The sequence below is a fragment of the Glycine max genome, chromosome 5 (genome assembly GCF_000004515.6).
Source record: "Glycine max cultivar Williams 82 chromosome 5, Glycine_max_v4.0, whole genome shotgun sequence".
Classification (NCBI taxonomy): domain Eukaryota; kingdom Viridiplantae; phylum Streptophyta; class Magnoliopsida; order Fabales; family Fabaceae; genus Glycine; species Glycine max.
This window is the reverse complement of record NC_038241.2, coordinates 33,544,680-33,571,208: the sequence shown is the minus strand read 5'-3', so window position 1 is coordinate 33,571,208 and position 26,529 is coordinate 33,544,680. Positions and strand designations below refer to the sequence as shown.

General features: G+C 31.4%; 1 protein-coding gene and 1 pseudogene across 2 annotated transcripts; both read right to left on the bottom strand.

Moving 5' to 3' along the window:
* Positions 1-1,707: 1,707 nt before the first annotated feature.
* Positions 1,708-11,385, bottom strand: LOC732572 (ornithine aminotransferase). Its single transcript, NM_001250221.2, has 10 exons — positions 11,150-11,385; positions 10,359-10,467; positions 9,883-10,113; positions 8,904-9,063; positions 8,749-8,804; positions 7,405-7,557; positions 6,583-6,680; positions 5,050-5,130; positions 3,811-4,044; positions 1,708-2,178 (listed from the first exon to the last, which is right to left on the bottom strand). The coding sequence occupies exons 1-10, from the start codon at positions 11,293-11,295 to the stop codon at positions 2,037-2,039; spliced, it is 1,410 nt and encodes a 469-aa protein (NP_001237150.2). The 5' UTR covers positions 11,296-11,385; the 3' UTR covers positions 1,708-2,036.
* A 2,759-nt stretch (positions 11,386-14,144) lies between these two features.
* On the bottom strand, positions 14,145-22,290 carry LOC100784050 (KH domain-containing protein At4g18375-like; annotated as a pseudogene). The gene is made up of 8 exons (XR_136543.4): positions 22,149-22,290; positions 20,940-21,549; positions 20,043-20,543; positions 18,636-18,875; positions 18,084-18,364; positions 17,827-17,882; positions 17,270-17,366; positions 14,145-16,450 (listed from the first exon to the last, which is right to left on the bottom strand). The product of XR_136543.4 is annotated as a KH domain-containing protein At4g18375-like (transcript).
* Between the last annotated feature and the right edge of the window lie 4,239 nt (positions 22,291-26,529).

The following is a 26,529-nucleotide window of genomic DNA, read 5'->3' as shown; positions in this document are numbered from 1 at the left end:
CACTAAATTTCTAAACAATGTCTGGTTTTTGGCGTTTATTTTATTTAGAAGGATTTTTAAACAAAATATATTAGGTAATCAGAAAACAAAAAATATTTTTCTTTTTCAAAAAGGAGGTGTGAAACTCCACCGAATAGTTCAACAACAACAAAAAAAAACCTCCAAATTGTGAGTGTCCCTCATGTGCAATGGCAATGAAAACTGTAAGCTTTATCATAAACTCTTAGCTTTCCGCAAACAAAGCTTCAAATGTTTCAGACCTAAAGGCTTACGTAGCGACTGAAGTAAAAATAACGGCAAAAAGTGTGATCCAAGCATTGAACACGAGGGACACACTCACAAGCAGTAATGTTTTAAAGAATCGGACCGGTTTGTTCAATAGTTGAGATACTGAATTAATGGGTAGTCTTACTGAATGAATTAGTTTGATATGAAATATATTAAAAAATATAAAAAAATAAGTAACATAATTTAATCACTTAATATTCTAAATTTAAAATGATTGTTATTATAAAATATCTAATATCTCAAATAACAATTAATATTTATATCTCAGTACAAGTACATAAGTAACAAACACAAACAAATATTCATTGTTTTAAAAGTAATCATAAGTTCACAAAAAATAACATAGCAAAAATTCATATTTTTTTATTTAAAAAAATACCCAATTCAACCAAAAACTCACTTTGGTTCAACCAAATTCTCAATCGATTCAACCAAAAATCTATCTTAGTTCAACCAAAGACCTATCTAATCCAATTGGGTTATATCAGTTCTGATACATTTTTTATCTTCTTAGCAATACAAACCGGTGTGCCTATTGGGTTCCAACCGATCCGATTATTAAAAACACTGATAAGGAGCATAGGAAGGAGAAAGAAATGAAGGTAGTTTGGGAGGGGGGAAAATCAAAGAAAAAGGGAGTGCAAATAGCAACAGCCGAAAACATGTGTTATTTACACAATAACATTGTTTGTTTCTATATTTAAATACATTTTTTTTGTCTCTTTTCGTTTTCTCTTAATAGTAAAAATTATTGTACAAATAAACATTCATCTTAAAAGAAATGGTTTTCTAACTTTTTTATGAACAAAAGAAAATCTTTGCATTTTAAATATTTAAATATGAATTAAAAATTAATCAATCTACAACGGTGGTTTAAACTTTAACCCAAATTTTGTCAAGTCCAAAACCCAAAAAGATATTCCTAACAATTTTGGAATATTAAGCAAAAGTTAAAACAAGAACTTAAATTATTACTATAAAAAATGATAATCAGACTAATGGGTAGCTTGATCCTTTACACGTTAATGACGTTATTTCTTATCGGGTCAGTTAAAATTTAGATCGAATTAGAATAAATCAAAATAAAATCAAACTACAATTTCAAACTGAACCGTATTTTTTGGCAGGCTAAATGGATCAACCTATCAAACTCAACCCATTTTCACAACTTAATTAGGGAGTTTGGTTACATGTCACTTATCTATTGTACCATAAGTTGCTTATTTCTTCTCATTTTAGATATATAGGGGTTTGCTCAGCTCATGCAGTTGAATTTGTGGGGTATTCTTAAAAGTCAGGAAATTGCTTTGAGATTTAGATTCTGGAATATTATAGTGGACAGTGACTCAGCTTCAAGAATAGCTACACTTAGCTCAGTTGTCTTCCTTTTTGAAGAACAAAACTTAGCATAAGTTCTAGAGAATAAATAAGACTTACCATAATGTAACAAATAACAACACGTATTGATGCGAATAAAATAGATGGCATGGCAAATCTAGAGAACTTTGTTCTAGCCCTAATAAATCATATATCTTATCAATCACTGAAGTTATACAAATGAGCCCTTAACTCCTACATATTTATTTATACAGCTACCTATCACATATATCATGGCCTTAAATTATGATGATATATGGAATATTGGAGCATAGTTTCCAGGGGTTCATGTATAAGGAATAACATTCTTCATGTGATATTTTTTTCCAAGGAAAATTAAAGGTACATGCAATCTATACGTCTTTATATGGTTAATACAAGACTCTACCACAACGATCACATGCACTAGAGGCAACCGGAGCAGCATCTTTTGGCTTTGTCTTCTGCAACTTTGGTAGATCAATTTCCAGAACATCAGCCAGGACCTTGGAACCTTGTTGGATCTCATCCAGACTGCAAACATTACTTTAGGTCACATCCTAGAACAACATACCAGAGAAGAGAAACTTGCAATGGACAAAGACACTAGGTAGTCCTACTTCACGAGCCTTAGGGAGGAAAGGAGATTATCTAGTACTCCCTTCAATCTTGAATATAAGCACACACAAAAAAAACTAACTTATGCTTATTAAAAAAGTTAGTTAGCATCATTTAATTGTATCATTCTCATTTAAAAATGATTTTCCCCCCTAAAATAGCCTTCCTAGGAACTTAATATAAAAAATCAAAGAGAAACATTGGAAATAACCTCAATTAAATGAAGGATATTTTAGAAATGATCTCATTAAATAAGATAAAATTTGTTGAAATTTGTTTATATTTGAGACCAACACTCAAGACATATTTTTTTGCTTATATTTGAGACCAAAGGGTGTATCTACCATTCCCAGTAATCTATCTTTGTTCTAAACTCCAAAGATCATAATTAATCTTCAAAAACATAACTAGAGTAATGAATATATGCTTGCGTTAGTTTAGGTAGTAAAAGAAAGACATATCTTAAAAGCATGAGCATATATTTCAGCCTTTATGATTGATCAATAGGCCAATTTGATACTGACACAACACACACATACTCTCACTTGTTTTTTAAAAGGAATAAGTTCATAAGTATAAATTGAGATTAGTTCGAGTACTCCCAAAGGTGTAGCTTGTAAAGATATTCCTCAAACACAAGGGTGAGTATATAATATACTCCCACTTGGGAAAGTTCCAATTATTATTGCAAAACCTTAGATTTCACTAGCTTGAAATTTGAATCTAAGCTATTCTCCTTCAAGCCTTCTAGGATCTATCAATGATAAAATTTTCAGGTGTCAATTGAGAAAGGTATAAGAAGGTTAATTTATCAGAAAGAGAGGAAGACGGTCATCGTAGTACATAGATTTAACAGCAGGTTTTCAACAAACAAAGAATGATCAAGAAACCAGGAAACTTGTAACAATGATGATTGAAGAAAATCACAAAAACTTGGTTCTGCTTGATAAAATTTGAAAATATTAAGTACTAATGATTGGCTGTGGTGAGGCAAACCTATACTTCAACTGTTTAACAAATTTAAAGTGTAGTCCCATACTACCATGCCTGAATCAACAGAAAATAACTAATAATCATAGTTTGGCTTGTGTACAACACAGACACTCCTCAATTCAACCATTCTAATAATCCAATTTTTTTCTTTACTTGTCAGCAGATTTTTTTTTTCCTAATGTTTTGCCATGTACATGGAGGGCGAGCCCTGGTGCAGCGGTAAAGTTGTGCCTTGGTGACTTGTTGGTCATGGGTTCGAATCCGGAAACAGCCTCTTTGCATATGCAAGAGTAAGGCTGCGTACAACATCCCTCCCTCATACCTTCGCATAGCGAAGAACCTCTGGGCAATGGGGTACGAAGTTTTGCCATGTACATCTTTCAGTTATTTTATTGATCATAGTTTGGCTTCAGTAAAATCTGGACTACACAGTAATCCAGTTTTCATTTCCAATAATTATTCTAATATGAACTAATAATTTCCAAGAGGCAGAACTTTAACATAATATAATGATAACTTGATATTAAGACATTGCTTCTTGTTTTCATAACTTACCTTATGCAAAGTGGGGGAGTAAAGCGGATAATTGTATCATGTGTTGGCTTGGCAAGGACTCCTCTATACTTCAATTTTTTGCATAGCTCATAGCCAGATACAGGGAACAAATTTTTGCTGTTAAACTCCACTCCAATGAACAATCCTCTTCCCCGTACCTCCTTCACGTAGTCTGGATATTGCTGCTGAATCTTAAGCAGCTGACCAGCAAGCTCCTCTCCCATTTGGGCAGATCTGTTCAATAGTAATACATCATTTGCAGATTTTATATATTAATATCTCAGAAAATTCACAGTAGAAAAAATAAATGAACCAAATTAATAAAGCATTTACTGAAACTTGGAAATTTAAAGTTTGAATGGATTCAAGTCAACACAGCTGGAAAAACACTCAATACTAGTAAAAAGCCAAATAAAAAATTTTAGAACATAAATTGATGAACATAAGCTTTGTAACTCAAGTTCTGAAGGGTGGAGGGGGGACTGAGTAGAAAGTTAAAGGGCTTAGAAAGAATTATTAATTCCCTACATTTAAATTTTGTTAGCAAATAAGTACCTCAGGATCTCCAAAACTTGTATTATTTAGTATCTTCAAGGAACATTCAATCTTTTTTGCACGCAGACGCAGTTGTAACTCGTGATTCAAAATAAAATTATAATACCATGTTCTCGTGAAGCTTTGTAAACATGGTCTGAAACTTGTAAATGGGGCAAAATTGGAAAATACACAGACTGAAAATACAAATATCAAGCCAGGTCTAAAGAGTTGTGGTTACTTTTTCGGGAAGGGTGAGGAATAGGATCTGAAATAAAAATAGGTACTGTTGGAAGTGCAAATATTCAAGATATATGATGAATAGAAGTCCTTAACACAAAACATCCTAAAACAATATTTTAGATATGATAGGATTTCATGACCCCACCAAAAAAAAATACACAACAGGATTTGATCCAAGTTACTGGGATTTATTTGTAAAATTCTCTGAAAAGCACAAGAAGCATGGAGACAAATTCTCAATCATCAATAAACAAATTTATCCCAATATAAGAATAACATTATATTTAATACAGTTATTAACTCCCAGAACCCAGGCCTTAGTTTTGAAGCTTTTATTTCAGATGCTGATGATGCTTGATGAAATGAATAAAATATACTTGTCAAGACTTGGATTTAACTATTCAAGTCTGCATTATAATAAGTATGTATTGGCAATATAAGATTTGGCAATGCATTTGATACCTCTCAACGAGTCTCTCATTTTTTATCACTTCTAGTGAGGCAATTGCAACTGCACTGGCCAGTGGATTTCCACCGAAGGTACTGTCAACAATAACAGAGAAGAAGAAAGCTTCAGCATTATTAGTCTTAGCTTTCATACTTTAATAACATTAAATTGTATTGTACTAAATGAAATTATTGGCTAATTACATAAACAAGAAATGAATGCAAAACAAAAGGCAAAATTTCCGGAGTACACAAAGGATGGAATTTTTTTATAAAAAAAAAATAGCAATTGAAGGTTCTTAAACGAAGAATTCAGTTTAATAAGAAAACTGAGGGCTCTTGAATAGGTTTGTCAGCCTAGAGACCTTCCATCAAATAGGAAATGATTTTACCATCCTTGAAGGATCAAATATTTTCTTTAAGTGCATTGAAATAAAAATAGCCAACTATTTAATGTGCTGGTGATGCTACAGTTCCTTTCCTGAACGTAGGTGCTTACATCCATAATGACTTTGCAATGGAACATATAAGAATCCTACCACAATAATAATCCCAATATTCTAATAATATTTATCTTTATTTTCAGATACTTCCTACCATTAGAACTTATGAGCACACATAAGTACAATATGAATGACCAAGCCAGTGTTTGTAAGTATCATCAGCTACAAACTCCAAAGAATCACTTATGGGAATTTACGGTGCAGTAAATATTCTCATCTCAGTCAATTATTTCTCTTTTGGAAATATAAATGGTTCTGTTCACAGATAGCTTTTGCAAATGGAGTAGTCTAATTTTGTCCCATGATCCTATCAACTTGAACAGAACTAACATCCCTAACCCAAAATAAAACAAAGGCTTAAATGCAGTTTTGGTCCCCCTATTTTGCTCAATCCGCAATTTTGATCCTTCCATTTTAAAAGAGACATTTGGTCCCCCTGTTTTAAAAAATCTGCAATTTTAGTCCCAATATTTCAAAATAAAGACATTTGGTCCTTTTATTTTAGGAAATTCACAATTTTGATCCTCATATTTTTTTTAAAAAAAATTAACAATTTTGGTACAATCTTCAATTTTATTTACATTTTGTTTCATTTATTTCTTACATTATAATTAATTAAATCATTTTTTGATGATATCTTGAATGAATATGTTAGGTCTAGGATTCAATTGCATCAAAATAAAATAAAAACGTAGGCAAAATTGAGAATTTGACTAAAATTAAAAATTTTATAAAATAGGACGGCCAAATGTTTTTATTTTGAAATAGGGGACTAAAGTTGTGAATTTTTTTAAAACAGAGGGACTAAATATCTCTATTTTAAAATAGAGGGACCAAAATTGCATTTAAGCCTAAAACAAACTATATACTATAAGATTCCAGGTTCCAACAGAAAGGAGAGTTTTGTCTCTTCACATGATCTGACAAATAAAGGGCTTTAAGGATGAAAACAGATGCCCGTCATAATCCAGAAGTTTGACAACTACAGACAAGAAAATGCTAAACAAAAGGAGCAGATTAAAATAAATTTATAATAAAATGAAACCTTCCATGCTGTCCAGGTTGTATACAAAGCATCACATCTTTGTCTGCAAGAACTGCACTAACTGGTATAACTCCTCCACCCAATGCTTTCCCTAGTATCTGAGTAAAAAGACAGTTAAAACAGTTATGCATGGTGGTATAGAAAGGAGATAGAACCTTAAAAAAGGTGGGGAAAAAAAGAGTTATCACTTTGCAGCAGAGGCAGTAAATTTCTCATTTTCTTGAAAGAAAACACAAAATTGGGTGGCCAAGTCTTTCAAGTGGAAGGTAGTCAAATGCATCTAAATCCAACTGCATACTTGCTAAGTGCAATGGCAATTTCTATTGTCAATGATTCAGGCATGTTCATAAAATATATATTTATAGGAATGGAGGGAGAAACTATATCGATTTTGACTAAAAGTATATATCCAAAAGATTTAATGTCATAAAGCAACTTTTTTTTATTAAAATCATTGAGAAACTAATCCAAACATGATATTATCTGATTTATTAGTCAAACACAAAAAACATAAGCATTCCAAAGAATGACATCATATGCTTAAAAGAAGTATGGTATCTATGGAATCAACTACACATGCTTTTTTCTTGCCAAATAGTTTCAGTTTCAAGTCTAAAATATTGTTTGGTATATCAACGAGTTTTGCATTGACTGCCGAGGGCCTAACACGACCTCCTCCTTTACTTGGACTTGGAACCAGATATGAAACCATAGGTGGAGTTCCTGGATCTAAAATTTTGTTAACCCTATGACGACAGGTAATGTTTATATGAATCTAGAGTATATATATAATGTACTCAAGAAGTAAAGGTGATTTCTAACCACAATATCTGGGCGAACTTCTTCCCACTCACAAGCCAGCATCTTCCCTGTTCTTGCTAACCCAGTTTGAATTTCATCAGCAATCATCAAGACATTATATTTGGAGCAAATATCTCTAACAGCTTTTAAATAACCATCTGGAGGAAATATCACCTTTAAACAAAAAATATTATATATTAAAAGAATGTAGAGAAGATTATATACTTTGAGAAGAAAAAACATAATAAAAAATGTCTACAGAATGTTATAGCCATCCTGCAGGATGAGTGATATACAAGGGTATCATAGAAGTTTTTCTTTAAAAAAGCAAATTCAAAGAATTTGAAAAAGAAATACAAAGTACATGTTGTTCATAACATTTTACACCATATAGAATAAAACCAGTTGGCAGATTAAAAAAATGAAGAAAAAAAACTTAATTGCACTTTCTACCCCCAAAGTTTCATAAAGTCGTGAATTTTGCCCTCCAATTTTTTTTCCAGGAATTTTGCCCCCACATAGAATAACCACTACAATTCATGAAAAAATCACCCCAAAATTGTCTTAATTGTGGCAGTTTAAAGGAAAAACTGGCCCAAAATGTCTTAACTGTGGAGATTTTTCTACGTGGGGGGCAAAATTCACGACATTTGAAACTTTGGGGGCAAAAAATGCAATTAAGCCAAAAAAAATCATTAGATTAGATTAGGAAAAAAAAAGGGCTGTTAAATATGGACTAGCAAAAACACCCAAAACATATAAAAAAATGTCAAATTCACTTGGCTTTTATAAGTCACCAAGAACAAGTGACTATGTATCATCGAGGCTATCATAGTTCATACATAATATTTTACATTCTTGTCAGGAAACTAATACATTGTTGCATGGATGAAACAAGATATACAATGACAGGAACGCAGAATGTCAAAAACAGTTCACTTCACAAGCCCAACGAATATAAAAGAAAGTAACAATTTAAAAAAAAAATGTTAGGCATGTTCTATGTGGTATTGCAAGCAATAGAACATCTAAACATTGGTAGATTATCTTAAAAACATGACTTCATTGAAAAAAGAATTTGTTGCATGCTTCTAATTTATTATCCATGTAAATGAAAATGTCAAAATTGCTGTAGAAATTTTCCATTCTAGACATGCATTATGTATTTTACTAAAACTAAAACATGCAACATGGAAAAAATTCTAACTGAAAACATGCATCATCAGTTTTTTTATGTAACTACTAATATCAGTAAACAGATTAGAGAAAGAGAAAGAGAGGGGTATATAGCAGCTTCCTTATCATCTCAATTCAATCAACACAAGTGTTGGCAAGCCCATAAACATGCACTTCCATAAAACTTACCCCAGCTTCACCTTGGATAGGTTCTAAAATAAACGCAGCTATGTGTTCTCCTTTTTCTGCAGTTCATAGAGAAAATTCAAATAGTGAACTTCAAAGATCTGTCATGATAAAGCAAACCACTGAAGTAAAAAGTATATGGCGGCACAGTACAGAACCTTTAAAAATTCTTTCAAGGGCTTCTGCATCACCAAAATCAACTTTAAGATTGCCAGGCAATAAAGGACCAAAACCACGGGTAGCTTCATTGTCACAGCTCAAAGATATGACACCTAGTGTACGACCATGGAAGCAGCCACAACATGAGACAATAATAGCCTGGAACAAGTGTCCATGAGTAAAAAGATTCATAGAAAAAACAACTGAACTGATTCTCATAAAAATTAAAAAGAACAATCAAAATAGAATAGCAACAAAGGACAGATGCTTGTGCTCAAATAAAGAAAAATAACTTTCAGGTTGTAAAATTGAATGGTAAATTACTAACATTATGAACAGACAACAAAAGTAGAAAAATATATAAATAAATATAAACTGTTAAACCTCCTACATCATATAAAACAGAAAAGAGGATGATATAACAAATTTTCTACATTTTCTCTTTGTACTGGAAGAATGCCATATGTTTAATCATAAAGAATTATAAATCTCAGATGCATCTTGTTTGCAAAATCTTCCATAAGCATATGTCACTTGATGCCTCAGTCATACTTAAAATTTATTCCTTCAAGTGTTGTCAAAGCTCACATCAACAGATGCCTAAGTATTCCGCAGAGAAAAAAACAATAGATAATTAGATTTGTCAAGTATTCGGGTTTCAGTTTAATGTATCCTTAATTGTATTTTCCATATTAATGGTCAAAGCTTTGTGAATTGGACCCCTCTGTTTATCTATTTTAAGCTACACAACATTAAACATGGATTCAAATGGTAAACATGTTTGAAAACGTCTAAACTGTTATAACACAACATGTGAATTATAAGTTTTTGAAAACAAGTTAACATTATAAAAAATTGTGATTAAATCACTACCAATGGCCCATATTAAGCAAAGATTTAGTTGGACCCAACATTTTGCAAAATTGTAACATATCATGATATTACAACTATTAGCATGCATCATTCTCATATTTATACCTCGTCTTTGGGAATTCTTTTCTTTTCATAACCCCACTTTCGTGCTAATTTCAGTGCTGTTTCCACACCTTCAGCACCAGTATTCATAGGAAGTACCATATCATAACCAAACATGTTTGTCACATACTCAGCAAAGACTGGAAAGCGATCATTGTAGAAGGCTCGAGAGCTCACAGTCAGCCTTTGTGCTTGTTCTTGTAATGCTTTGAGAATTTTAGGATGGCAGTGTCCCTACAGCAAAATGAAAAACACTAAGAATATTAGAAGTTCGATGCCATTTGTTTTCCTAAAAATCAAGGAATAACAAAAGGAAAAGTAGTAGCAACAGTAGAAGGGATCTGGCCACATTAATAACCTCACACCACAAACGAAATAAAAAAAAATGTATATAAGCATTATTATTCACTAGGGCACCTTTCTGAAGAAAAAATGCAGATCTAGAGCATTGGGAATTACCAAGATACAGTCAATTTTACCTGATTAACAGCAGAGTAACCAGATAGAAAATCAAGATATTTGTTTCCCTCTGGATCCCAAACAGAGGTTCCCTTTGCCTGAGAAAATACAATCGGAAGGGGATGGTAACTGCATTTGAGACAGGAAAGATCACTTCAATATTTGACCAAAAGCAATTAATTAAACTCATTAACAATTAACAATCTATACAAAAGAAAAGTGTGAAAAGAAAAGCCAACTAAACAAGTAACCAAAAGAAAGCTATGTTCAATACCAACCAGATAAGCTGACAGCCAAAAAAAAAGCAAATCCCCACCATCCTTTTATTTGTAAAAATGCTCAGTAGAGACACCAATTGTGAATATTTACTATTGAGAGTGTTTTAAGGAAGCTTCAGGCATGAATATTTACTATTGAGAGTGTTGTAAGGAAGCTTCAGGCATAAAGAAACTGGCAAAGTGTAGCTGGTATTTTTTTTTATGCTTAGGTGATGAAAAAACAGAATAAACAACATGATTGCATTAAAAAACAGTTTTTGGAAGGCACTTTCAGCTTACTACTCATGATTAGTTTTATGTTTTCTTTTTAATTATACTATTCAAATATTCCAATGAATGATTCAAAAACTTATATCATTCATTCAACTCACCAAAGTTTAACCTGATCCAAGTGGGACAACAACATCATCAGATTTGAACATGAAAAGTTAGAGTCGAGAAAAAAACAAGACAAAACCATGTATCAAAATCTTGTCTTTGGGGCGTAGCAACATATGGCCTAGGTTTAAAAAAGGAAAGAAAGAGAAACGCACTTGTGGGCACTGTGTTCATATTCCTTGTCGATGATTTTCTGAGAAGAAGATGAAGAAGAAGCATTAACTTCTGTGGCAACCCCAAAACTCCTACTTCCCCTGCAAACCCTTCGTAACAAACACTGCACCGGTCTCGTGGCAGCCATTGATGAGAGACAAAGGTTCCTCAGATTTTCAGGATTCAAGCGAATGTAAGATGAAATGAAAGTAGTATGTTTTAATAATTGTCACCCTCTGAAAAAAAAAAATGTCAACTAACATGTTTTACTATATTAAATATCAAATTAAATGTAATATTTAAACATCAAACTAAATATCCATGATAGTATTTATTTTAATTTTTTATGGATTACTATCCTCTTTTAATTAATTCACATCTTTTAAAAAAATAATTAATTAAATTAATAGTATTAAATATAATATTAATTTATATATTTTTTAAAATCATCCTTAAAATTAACAAAACTTATTCTTTCTCTTAGCTTTGATCTCTCTTTTTTAATTATTATAAGTATAATATTATAATAAACCTATTAATTTATAAGTATAATTTTTTTATTACTCTTAAATTTTTATTGTGACAATATTAAGTAGTAACATAATCAAATTATAATTTTTGTGTAAGGATTACCTTAATGGACGTGTATTTGAGACTCATATGTGGTATAAAATATTATTACATTGGAAATTTCGGAACAATAAATAGATTATGCTTATTAATCAACATTTTAAATATTTATTATAATATTATGTTATATTTGCAACTAGTAAGAAGAGGAGAAAAACAAAGATTGAATTATATTTTTGGTAAATAGTAATTTTCGTCAGACTCTCTCATTAAGAGTAACGAACGAAAATTAACATATGATCACACTTTTTTCACTCTTGATCTATATCTTTTGGGACAAATTTATCATAGCTCTACACATTCAATACAAAAATAACTATTTACCCTACATCTTTTAAAAAATTTAATTAATAATATTAAATATAATAATAATTAATATATTTTTTAAAATCATCCTTAAAATTAATAAAAACTTATTATCTTTCTCTTCACTTTGATAATTTATACTTAAATTAATCAACGTGTATTAAAAAAATTGATTAAAAAACAATTAATACAAAAAGATAATATAAAAAATCTTATATTTAAGGACAAATAAAATTTAAAAAAATATATATTTAGGAACAAAGTAGTATAAATTTAAAAGAAAGAAAAGTAGTAAGATTAGATCAATGTTCTAACAGAATTTAGTTAAAGTATATTCACAAAATAAAATTATTATACACTATTATTTACTTATTTTATAAATATTGTTAGTTTAGTTATTAATAATAATCTGAAAAACTATATATACAATATTTTCTTATTACTTAACCGTATAATATATTCTTTTGTAACGACAGTGCATACTGCATAGTCATGAAATACTAAAAATTATAATAAAGATATTTTTTTTTTGCAATATAAAGTATTTTCCATTTTAGAAAAAATAAGATGAGGGAGGGAAGATTATGATGCGTCAGCGGTGGGTGTCGTTTTCGCCCACCTTTCAAAGCTTATCAGACGGCCTCGAACTCCCACATCTAAGTGCGTGTTTGTTCCATCAAAATTAACAAATTGTTACTTCTCACAAAATGATACTTTTTAAAATTTCTGTCAAGTGTCATCTGAAGGTAATGAAAATATAAACACACAGCATATGTTACTACTATTTGGATCATGTCTGGATCTTTGTTCCCACCTCCATTCTCCAATTGGAATATTGGATTTGTTTCATCAACAGCTCATCCATATAAATACACAGCCAACAATTTCACTTTGTAGTATCTTTTTTATCATATTAATGTTGTAAAAAAATGAATTTGAAAGCATAAAAAATCTATTTTCGTTTGATAATTTAAAATACTGTAAGAAATTTATAATTATTCACTCTTTGGTAACCTTAGACAATTGTTAATAATCATTATTATTATTGTTATGTAGAAAACCCACTCTTGATATTTTTTTATTTTATATTATCATTCTATCGCTTTCATTTTTTTATCTCATAGTTCCATCTCCACGGCCATCAGGTTGTGTATAGGTATAAAATCATACACCTAACAGCCTACGGCAAATTGCTTTCAAATTTGGATTTCCACTTTCCGGAACTACATTACAAGGATATCAGGATATGTATTATAAATAACGAAAATGTTGCTTTGCTTATTATGAATTTTAATTTTTAAGAACATTTACATACATTTTAAAAATATGTTTAATAAATTCCAAATTAAAAAAAGGAGAAATATTAACTCTACTAAAAATTTAATTCCATTAACGCCATTAATAAAATAATATTATTACATTCACATAAAATTATCTTGATAATGATTAAAATTTAAGAACAAAAGTCAGACATCGCTATGGCGTTATTTACATGTTTAAACACGAATCGCTTGAGTAGAGTAGACGGTATTCCACAAATTCACAATTTTATATTTCTCCATCATAATAATAACCATAAAGTGTTCACGACTATTCAAACTATGTAACATAATCTCGTGGTCGTGTGGAAATAAATAAACCTCAATTTGTTTTAAAAAAATAATCAATCTTTCAACAAGTTATAAATGGCCTCTTCAAAGAAAAGAACAAACAAGTTCTAATGGCACAATTGCTAGTGAAAAATAATGAATAAACGGGTTAACGAATGAAAATAGTGAACTGGACACTAGTACCCACACCAAATCAAAGATTTAACTATCACACTACAATACATTGCTTGCTTACCAATATGAAGCAGCGTACAACTTACAATAATTAATATGATTCTCATTTTTAAAGATTTTAATTTGATTTTTCGTTAATTGAAAGTTAATATCACAAATTATGTAAAAGATTGATGCTTATATATAAACAAATTGTGAGAAGCCATCAAATTGATTAGCTCAAATCAAGGTTAACCATTTGCCCAAAAAATATATGCAAAATCAAAGAGATTGCAGCTCCAAACAAATACTAATTAGATTAGAAGGGATGAAGTTCAATTAAATGTAAATACATACGCAAAAAACATCAAAGCAACTGGTCTTGAAGCTAAGCTGTATATACAATGGACCATCATCTTAAACTACTTAATGTGCACCATAAATCATATACAAAGTGACCTTCTAATATTAACTTCCCCTACGTTCAGTCCCCCCCAATGAACCATACTCAAACTAAACCTCCAGCATAAAATGTTTCAGTGCAGAACACTATCATCCTATCAAATTATATCCATTAAAAATCAACGGCCTAATGACTAAACTCAAACTAAACCAGACATCTTTACTTAAAAGAATTCTAGCAGAAAAGCTTAGGGGAAAACGAATGAACAGTATTCCATACAGGATCAAGAATGAGGGGTTGTATATTTCGGAAATCTGAGCTAGCTATAGAACAAAGGGAGAATTGATCCACATGCATAGTATTATATTGATTTTAAGATTCAAAAGTATTATAACGAACATAATTGTGCTGAGTTGATTGTGGGGAGAGTTCAATAGATGGCTAATGAAAAATAAAGAAAATTTGTACTTCAAATTTGCTAGGAAAAGCGGAAGTTTGACATTATCCCAGAGAAGTATCAAGTTAATTGCATTGCATATAATAGATAGATAGAATGGAATAAAGAGGTCCGTCACATTTGAAATAGGGAAAAGGAGTTTTGAGCACACTGATGTTGCAACTAGTAATCTGGATGAGAGAAATGTTTCACAAGATGGCAGTATGGATACAAGGGAAATGTTGAAATAAGATGATTTACTCTTGTTGCAACCTATAATTTAGTCATATAAAAAAAACCCCAAGCTATTGCCCACAAATTTAATTATAACTTGAGTTGGGTGAAATCACCATTAGAGCAGAGCATGTTATCCATGTCACCGAAACTATGATCCAAATTTAGTTGGAATACTAAATATTATGCTATAAACAGGATAACAAATAAGCCAGAAAAGGATCAATTGAATCATTGTATAAATTCAACAGCCCCCTTCATAGAATTTAGGAGATCGAATGAAACAATTCTGAATCATATTGGAAGAGAAGGCTTGCTACATTAAAATGTGACAGCTAGCACACATAAGATGTGGCTCAGCTGACAAACTGAGCTCCGTGTGAACAAACTTTACCTCCAGTGCAAAGGTTCAAATTCCACTGGAGATATTTAGCAAATATTTTCTTGAGTGACATCCATCACAAGACATAAGAAATGGAAAGCATGTACAAGTTCCGAAATAAAACCCAGAGGCTTTTCAGATAATATGCATGAGCTACACAACCAAAAAATTTGTTAGAATTCTCACATTCTGTTGGATCAAAACAGTAATAGGAAACCATTCAACCATCCAAGAGTCAACTCACGATCCTTTTCTTTGTTCTTAATGTCTTATGTTTTCATTATATGCCAAGGAAGAAGCTGTATCTTCCTACTTTGTATTTATCTTCTGTCTAAATATTTTAACCACAAAAATATGGCTTCTAGCATTTTTGTACATCATGTTTGGTGTGACAACAAGATGGTTATATGATATCTAGCTGTAAATATCCTCATGCATGACAGAATTTCAAGATATGGAAATAGAATTAGGGCAATGAAAATGATCCAGGGTTTTCTGAAATCCTTTGAATTCAAGAGGCAACTTCCCCACTTCTGAATAAATTACTTGGATAACCAAGGATGCGAGAAAGCGCAGATTGCTAGAGGCCCAGCATCTCATTTTGCATCAATAGGGAAGATATTTTCAGCAAGAAAGGAGAATAAGGGTGAGCCGTCAGAAACATAATAAACACCGCTTTATGGTTCCACAGAATTTTATGGAGATAGTGATGACTACACACTAGTCAAAGACAAGCATCATGAAAGGACAGAGAGATCCTAGATTTCTAAGATAAAAGCCAGATGAGAGTAGATTAAGAGGAAACAAAAGGAAAGGAATTATAATTCCCACATACAAAACCAGCAATGGATCCTCAGGCAAGGTCTTGTTAGCCACTGGTGTGGAAGAAGCAGGAGTCAAGCTGGAAAACCCTAGAGAACATTGTCTCCCAACCTAACAGAATAAGGAGAGGAAAAAGAACATACTTCAAGAATTAAACTTTTCACCTTCAATACCCCAGGAAAGAATTTCAATAATTCAGGTTGCCATTATAAAAGCCTGGATCAAATTTTCAGCAGCACGCTTTTGTTCAGGTGTGCCTGATATAAGAGCAATACGATCACCACGAGCAGATTTGTTGTCAGATATCTCAATTGATGCTCCTGAAATCTGGTTTGAAACAAGGCATTAAATAGGCACATCAAATGAAGCAAAGTTTGTATTAGCTTTACCTATATGCATTGGGGTATGGGAGAATAAACAAATTATCATAAGCCAAAGTTGAATAAAGTTTATTATGCTAATTAATCTAGCCCTTGACATTGTATAGAGCATTGTATACTCGAGGATAAAGTAGCATAAGCAAAGGAAAACATTTCATAAAATAGTTTGCATAGAAGGATCCCATCAGATGACATCTTATAAAATGATACTGTGGCCTAGCAAATGTGAAAAATAGGAAAAACATTGCCAATCAAAGACTAGGGAAGCCCTTAACCTTTTTTTCTCTAATTAGTTACACATCACTTGTTGTTTTAGTCCAAGACAATCACTTGATATGATAAAAAAAGATTGGATGTCCATTACCTCCTACAAATAACTGGACTAAATGGAACCAGTGCAAGTGAGCAATCAATAAAATCACTCCACCAAGAATGAATTTAAAAAAAAAAAATACAACCTAGCCCTATCCTACTGGGTGAATTGGTTAGATGGATCAATCAACAACCAAATATTCAGCAAAACCATTTAGAGCCTTTCCTTTTGATTGGATATCTTTTATTTGATCCACTTACTGAAATGCACGATATGGAATTTTTAAGAAAAGCAATTATTTTAAGCATACAATGAGAGTGACATACAGCAGCAAGAACCAAACCTCAAATTAGTTTTTAAGATAAATAAAAATAATAGATAAACTTCCCATCAAATATTAGTTCCCCCTGCAATTACATAAAAGAATAAACAATTCAGAATGTGTGAACTAACCTTCCTGATATTGGCTATATTTGCCCCTCCTTTACCCAGCACTTTACCAACAGCATTAGCAGGAATCAACATATCCAGAGTTGATGGGGGAGGCAAACTGTGCACAATAAGAGAAAAAAAATATAAGTTCAACCAATTTAATACAAAGTTTAGGAAAGTTAAATCAGAGATTAAGTGCATGGTTGATTACTCCCAAATTCATGATTAGACTTTAGAGGGTAAAATTGTACAAATACAAATGCAAACCACAATTAGGAAACATTTTATTCTCAATTAGACGTGTTAGGCAAAAGTCCAGTTGGGGATGTCAAATGGAATCTCATTCTCAAACCATGGTTTGGGTGAAAGTGAGAATTGCTTTCATAGGATTGGGAATGCACATAATCAAAATATTACTTTTAAGATAAAGGCATCCAAATATAAATCACTCAACAGCATACCCAGTTTTACAAAAATCGGGTTCATCCAAAATCAGTTTGGCAAATTCCAATCCAAACAAACACTAAATCATCAGCTGTAAAAGTGTTCACATAATATATAAATGTATGCATACTAACCCGCCATACAGCTGGGTGGCATACAAGGACAACGATCCATAGCCATTTTCCTCCATCTATTACATAGGATCAAACAAAAAGAGAAAAGATTAGTGACAATATTTGAAACTAAAAATGGAAAAGACATGGAAAAAAAAAGACTGAAGACTGTTTATTAGCATTCTGTATTAGAAAAAGAGAAAAATATATCATAATATACATGCAAAAAATTACCAATATATTATTATGACCATACAGCAAGAAAAAAAGTGACATACCGATAAAGATCCATATCCACCATAAAGACTGCTTGAAGAAAGCATGCCCAGGCCAGCTCCACTTTCAGCCCTATGATCATAGGGCATCGGAGCAGCAACAGGAGGAACTGAATGCATCATAGATGGCAATGAAAGACCAGCACTACCTGGGTACAAGGATTCAACACCAAGTCACCAATCGAAGGATTATGGCTGGTATCCCTTTCTCTCAGTACATCATCTCTGAGTCTTAAGATAATCTGGATTAGTGCATCGCTCACACAATCAACTGAGCCACCCACCTAAATCCCAAAAAACATTGAATGAAATAAATATGAAAAATGGTAATGGATATCACCATTGTGAATGGGTTTTCATGCATGAAACCTGAATGAATATTTTTAAAAAGAAAAAAATTGTCAGTTACCATTTACTTTTCAATTTTGCTGTTTACCTCTCGAATCATGATTGGTTGGTTTTTAAAGAATCACAACTTTCCTATAAAAGCTTTCATTCCAAATAGAATTGCTAAATAAATATATTGTTTAAACAAGAAGTGAAAACGAGTCAAACCTCAACAAGTTCATCATTTGCATTTGCACATTTTGGCTTATCACCTTTAGAGATTCGAACATCAGCCTTAGTTCTCTTCCGAATTTCATTTATGATTGAACCACTTTTACCAATAATACAACCTATCACCTTGGATGGAACTAGAAGCCGGATTGAAACAGTGGTATCGTCTTCATCATTTATCTTCCCTTGCATCAGCAGAACAGCTTCAACTGCCATGGACTTCAGATCACTTGGCGACTACAAAATACATATCCACATGATCATTATCCATTTTATGATGAAATAAGACTACAAGTATAGAATCAATATGTTTTGGAAAAGGATAGTTACATTATATGAAAAAAAATAGAGAATATGGGAACAACAATCCACAAGTAAATCAAACATAAAACTGAACTTGCTGTACATTAACCATATTAGCCTTGGGGGGGAATTAATTCAGAACATAAAAGTTGTGACAAAACTGTATACTTAATTGCCACCTCACAGAATGCTCAAGAACTATTCACATGCCTGAAATTAATGTATTTTAGCTCTAACAGCACATGTAAAAATCATGATCTGTCAATATTTTTTTAAAAACACCCTTTGTTTCCTTTTCCTTGTTTCTTTCCAGAATGTTGTTAACAAGTATAAGTGTTGACTTCCTAAATGAGCATCAATCCTCATTGTTGTAAGGGATGGCACTGCTAAGCACAAGGTAGTTGACTAGTAACAACTATGGATCTAACCTGTTTTAATGGATGATATGCATGAAATTTATTATAACGAAATAATAGAGGGCTATGGCCATGAAAATAAACTTGACAGTATTCAGCAAACTAGTAAATAGCAACCTGGCCAAGACAGATTTGAGATAAACTGGATGTAAAAATGTTAAAATAAAATGAAATTTATCTTACATAATTCTGTCTATAAAACAGTTTGTAGAAAAAAAACAAAGAAACTAGGGATCAAACATTTTGAACTTTTAAAATGCAAAAGCATATACACAAAGCTTAACTACAAATCACTCAAGGTCCTGAAAATCGAGAATCAATCAACTCCTGACTTTCATAATCAAGTTTTTAATTATTTTTCTGTTTTCTGACTATTGCATATAATTTTGAGAAATATAACTATAAAAATAAGTCAAAAAATCATTGATAAATAGTAAGGGTCAAGGCTTTCCCAGTTGAACAGCAACACACATATAGCTTTGATTATTTTTCTCTCAAATTTTTTCAGCCCAAGGCACTCTCTAGCATTTTGATTATATACTTTCCAGAAGCAAAATATCTAAGCTAAACAAACATGCACTAGGGTACATCATGAACTCCATCAAACGCAACACCTCCAACAATTATTGGATGAGCAATTTTATGTTATAAGAAAAAAAAAATGTAACAAGGAAAGATAGTGCACCTCTGTTGTAGTTATAATGATTAAACACTCATCATAATTAGCCTTGGAATCATCAACCTCAATACGAGCACCACTTGCCTGCCTCATACTTTTAATTGTACTACCACCTTTCCCAATGACCCGCCCAATCTTGTCAGAGGGACACAACATTCTAACAATTAACTCCTCAGACCGGGAAGCACCAACACCAGAAACAACGGGAAGGGCAGATGTGTACAGAGGCCATGAATTTTCTGCATCAGCATAACCTTGCAGATCTGGTACATTTGTTGTGCCTATAATTTGAGGAACTGCTCTAGGTGTGACAATAGGATCTGAAGCTGGATATAGTCCACCAGGAGGATAAACTGGAACATCAGAGGGAATAGAGGGAATAATAATACGGGGTGGGGCTTCTGGTACAGCTGTGTCTAGAGAGATGTCCTCCCTGGGACCGAACTTATACATAATAGAGGAAACTGCAAATAGTGCTCTTTTAACTGCTTCTGATTCACCAGTGATCTACTCACAGAGAAAGCAACAATATAGTAAGGCATAAGTTTACTGCAAAAGAACTTATCTTGACATGAAAAAAAATGATTAAAAATATGATAAAAGATATAGAAATTTCAGATTTTTCTAAAAACTACATGCAAAAGGACAAACTAGTACGATACTGTTAAATGTTCAATAAAAATTATCAAGTTAAATGTGTACAATTAGAAAGCAAACTGTAAAAAGACTTCTACGCCAATAACCATAGTACGATACTAATACATTATTAGTAAAATAAAGCATTAATATTGGCATGTGTCAGAGAGTGGAGGATTAGATGCTACTATTCTAATCAGAGAAATGATTACGAACCAAAGCAATAAATCATTCAATGCTAAGTTTTATAATACTCAATATACTAACCAAGACAAAATTATCAAACTCCATAGCACATGTGTGTGTTGGGTCAGCTGCATCCTTGGCAGTAACCTTGATATTTGCTCTTGTCTTACTTCTCAGCTTTTTAATGGTAGCCCCAGCCTTACCAATGATATTTGCAGACTGGCTAGATGGAACAAGGATTTGACATTCATCTCTATCCTTCCGTTTCTTCCCAGAATCTCCAAGAGCTGCTATGGAATTCACAATGGCAACATGAACCTTTAGAAGAGCATCTTGGGCAGCACACAGAGGTTCTTTACCAGCGAACTCATCATCAATCTCAACGCCTTCCTTCTCCTTAACATAGCTGTAGATTGTTATAACCCGATCCTTGGCACCGGGAAAAGGATCGACAATCTTGACTTTCGCCCTGGTTTCTTGCCTTATTGAATTTATCACTTTCCCATTCTTCCCAATGACACTCCCAATAACTTCATCTGGACAGAGTATCCTATAAACAATCAATTCATCATTGCCCCTGTCATCTCTATCAGTCATTTGTCTCTTTTGATTTTTCCTGTCCCCATCATGGTCTCTCTGCGAACGATATCGTTTTCCAGTCTCACCCATTTTACAAAATATCACCCAACTCCTGAAAGCAAAACACAATTTTAGTTATATAACCAGTGCAAATATATACCTCTATTTGTTAGTCTCTGACCATCCTCCCTCCCTTATTCCCCTTCACATAAAGAAAGAAGATAAATTAAAGCAATAAATATCATACCTGCATAAGCCCACTTATAAATATATTACTTATCACAACGAAACATAAATACAGCCAAATTGAAAGTTGAAACTGCTTTCAAATTCGACAGTGTCTTCTATCACCCAAAGTGTGACCAAAGAGCACAAAATAATTAGTGCAGCAAAATTTGGACAAAAAAAATCCACGGAACATTTAGAACAGAGTAAAACGGAGTTATAATTATTACAAAAAAAAAAAAAAACAATACAGAGCAAGATTCATTATCTACTGCACCACAAACATAAAAAATAGATAGGATAAATAATTTTAAAAAAAATTGTAACAAAATTGTCTCTTTCTCAATTTAAGCCCTAATTTCGTTCTAACTAAAGGAATAAATTAATAAATAGAAATCTTGAAAACGCTGCAACTGAACACTGCTACAGAAGGAGAGGAATGCGGGATATAGGGTGGATATGCCAAACCGAAGATTTTGAACATACCTGGTTGTTAGAGAGAACAAGAGACCACACGAAACCCTAACGAAAGAGAGAAGAAGGTGGGTCTGGGCTGCGAGCAATCCAGGATTCTCAGTCTCGGAACCCTAATTTTTACGTTTTCTCTTCACACTGATTCGTTTCTTTTCTTTTGATTTATTCATTTTGAATAAATAAATAAATATTCTGAAATTAAACCTGCAATATTTTTCTTCAATAATTACGGCAATTAACTTTAACCAATTTAGTGAGATAATTATATTTTATTTTATATAAAATAAATAATAAATAGTTTAAATTTAAAATTCTACTAATATTATAATTAAACATTTAATAAATTAAATATTTTTAAACATATCAATATATTTTAGATTTATAATAATAATACATATTGTGATGTAAGTTTATTTTCTTAAATCAAAATACTGGAAATATATTTATACAAAACTTCTCCAACAAGCGCAAGCAATTAATAAATGATAATTTTTACAAAGAAAATATTGACATTCAATTGAAAAATAAAGATAAAAATATATATATTAAAAGAGATAAGATGATAAAAAAACATTTAAAAATACTCTTATTGAAACAAAAACTCTTACAAATGAACTAATTTAAAATAATTATTATAAAATATATATTATGTTATAATTAAAATTCATAACAAAAAATATTTTAATATATAAACTATATTTTAATTTTATAGTAAATAATTTATATCGTGATTCAAGATTATTTTTAACTTTAGTATTTTTTAAAAATTGAAATACATTTTTTTATGAATTTTGAAATACATATGAAAAAGAGATACTGGGAGATAAATGAAAAATAATTCCTAAAAGTGTAATTAATTGAGATTTGCTAAGGTGCAACTTAATCAAAATTGCATGGGACGTGTTTGTAATTGTTTGAAAAAAAAAAAAACTTAACTCAAATCAACGACAAATAGGTTGGTTTAAGTTAGGTTAATAGAATTTAAGCTTTTAAATTTATTTTAAAATTTATAAACTGGAGTTAAAATGTTGCACATATGAAAATTTTTGGCAAATGAATGAATAAGGTTGTTTTTTAGTATTACTATTAATCAAGTACAGTGCATCACAAATATTAGGAAGGTTGAGGTGTCATTCACGAATTTAAATTAATTCAAACAATTTTAAATATTTTTTTATATTTGGATCAAGCTTGGTCTGATTCATTTAAATTTGTTAATTTTTTTGTTGAATTATGGATTTTTATATTTAAACTCACTAACTTGTTCATCTAGCTTGTTGATCTATTAATTTATATTAAATTATTATTATATAATATATATATATATATATAAATATTTTAAATTTTTAAAAAATTAATTATTATTATTATTAGACTTATCTATTATGTTTTAATTTTAAAATCATGTTTAACATAATATTTTGCTCATGATGATGGATAATAATGTGATTCCTCTCTTGATATTTTCTTTCATTATTTAATTACATATAACAATTATAAATAATATATTCAGTATTCTATTTAATAAAAAATTTAGGTTATAAAAATGTTAAATTTTAAAAAATAACAAATAAGTTACAATATTTTGACTTATTAATCCAATCCAACTTAAATCATGTACACATGAATTGATTTGGTTTAAGTTTTAAATTTTTTTTTCTCAAAAAATTAATCATATATATATATATATATATTAAACTTTTTTAGTTTAGGTATCGCAAGACGTGATTAATGTATAGTAGCCATCACAAGACGGAGTTTATCATGCGAAAGTGAAACTTTTTTGTGCGGTACAGAATAACATTTAAACCATTATATCAACTTATTTTAAAATCAATGGTTATCATTTTTTGTTTTTTTTTTGCTTTTTTTATATTTTTATGTTATTTTTTTATTTTACCCTATTCTTTTATCTTTCTTTTTTCTCCTCTACTTCTTCACAGAACTTCTTCTCTCGTCTCCAAACAAGTATAGCCATATAATTAAAAATTAAATATTTTGATATCAATCCCAATTTTCTTTCTAGTAAAATGGATGCATTCCGTTATCACATCCATTTATGCTCAGCACCAACTTCCTCAACCCCTCCTCTCTTTGCACCTTCGTTCCCTCTTTGTGCATCCCCACTATAGCTGGTTCAAGGTGGAAGTCGTCGCTAGCAACCAAAAGAACAACAACAACAACAAAGGTCTTCAATGCGGCGACATTTAAGGCGGAGTGGTTGGCCGTCAATGTGGAAGCCTGGCGAGCTATAACGGAAGCTGCCGACCCCAACGCCTAGAACAAAGAAGAGGAAAGTAGAAGAAAGGAAACAATTAAGAAAAGATAAGCATAAAAAGAAAAAAAAAAGTATAAAGATGAAAATTAAAAAGAATCAAACAATAAATATTTATTTACTTTAGTACTATTTGAAAGTTTTTTACTTTGGTACGGTCAAATCCCTCTCATCACATGTATCAAACAAACACCAAGATTTCAAAACGTTCACATGCACACAACAAAATACAATTTATTTATAAGAAAAAAATAATGCTTCACTGACACGGGGTATAGATAATATAGTACTAGTTAAAAAGATTCATAACTAATACTTAGGAAACATAATAAATAAAACTAGTAATATGCACCTTACAGATTTTTTTACCTATCTACACACTCTTTCTCATAAAAATACCTAAACTATACTATTTTTGTATCTTATTCCTGAACTACACAAGTTTGCTTTTTTTTATTTTATGAAAGTCGGGTTTGGCCAGCCCGACTTCCGTTGGTGATGTATTAAAAATTAAGCCAAGTGCGAATAAGTCGGGTTTATATATTAAAATTATATATTTATTAAATTAATTTTTGAAGGATTATTTTATAATTTTTTTATTAAAAAATTATATTATTAAATTTAATTATTTTTGTTATATTATTTAATTCATTTAAGATATTTTGTTGTTGAATATTTGTTTTAAAATCTGAATTTTGTATAATAATATATTGATTTTAGTCAAAAAATTTAATTTTAAATTTAATTATTTTACTAAATATAATTAGTTTATTTATGTCATTAGATTTAATTACAAATGATAAAACTAAAGCTTTTAATAATTTATCTACAGAAGAATATTATACTGCATTATCAATAAAATATTTAAACAATGGCATTTGGTTAAGGAAAAATTTAAGATGAGGATATATTAGGACAATTGTTTCTACTATGACCATGTTGCCGGCAAAGTCCACATTTTTTTCTACGTGTTCGTTCATTTTCATATTCGTCTATCTCAGTATGAATGCGAGTTGAAACGGGATGGCCCTTTACAGTCCTCTTTCTCCTTGGATCAGGACCCCACTTATCTCCTTCATATTCATTGACAGATTTACAGGCAGCCATGACGTGAGAACACGGTAAGTGTTTAGCCTAATATTCACCACAATCACACTTTTGGGATTGTAACATTACTCTCCAGGTGGTTTGGGTGTTTCAAGTGGGGATTAAGTCTCTGTTATAATAAAAGTGTGATTGTGTATGTCGAATTCATTTACAACATGTGTATTAGATTGTTGTTGACTGTTATTCATTACATCGAAGACAACTTCAGAATACTGTGAGTCAGAGTTGATCATTGCCTGAGTTTGTCGACTTCTATTAGCAAAAAGTTGTGCGGTCTTGAAATGCGTCTCCTCAACCAACGATGACACCGACAAATGTCTTGTGTTTTTGAACATGAAATTAACATACTCTGACAAATTAGTAGTCATATGTCCCCAACGTTTCCCCTCATCGAAGCATTGTACTCATTTTTGTTTGGGTAATTGATCAAGCCATTCGGCTGCACTTGGCTTATTCGCACGAATATCCCCAAGATGTCGCCAGTGCATCTTCTCTGTGTATGCGTAACCTGTAAATATTCAATGAATGTATTATGTTATAAAATTTGATTGAAATTAAATTTTAACGAATAAATAAAATAGATTCTCACCAGACAACATGAGTGGTTTCTTTAAATGTTTGTAGTTTGAGTTACCACGAACAAAGTTTTGTGCAATGTGGCGCAGGCAAAAGAAATGGGATGTGTCTTGGACCCATAAGTTACCCATACGTTATGTGGGTTGTTGTAGGAACTTATAATTGAGGGGTATCGGTCTGAAATGAGAGAAATGTTAATTTGCGGAGTAACATGTCTTCTCAAATTCTTTAGATAAAACCCCCAAGCTGAAGTTGTCTCCCCTTCTACAATGGCGTAGGCAATCGGGAAGATATGGTTAGCTCCATGCGGTAGCTATCAACAATGTGTTAGTATACTTCCCGTAAAGCCATGTACCATCTACTTGTACTATGGGTTTGCAATATGCAAAACCATTAATGCATGAACCAAATGACCAAAAGACACGTTTAAACAAC

Excerpts from the sequence above, each read along its gene's own strand:
- LOC732572 (NM_001250221.2), bottom strand. The coding sequence starts at position 11,295 with ATGGCTGCCACGAGACCGGTGCAGTGTTTGTTACGAAGGGTTTGCAGG. Across the intron at positions 10,114-10,358 it reads GTTACTCTGCTGTTAATCAG|GGACACTGCCATCCTAAAAT; the intron begins GTAAAATTGACT and ends ATTTTGCTGTAG. Across the intron at positions 2,179-3,810 it reads ACTCCCCCACTTTGCATAAG|TCTGGATGAGATCCAACAAG; the intron begins GTAAGTTATGAA and ends TAATGTTTGCAG.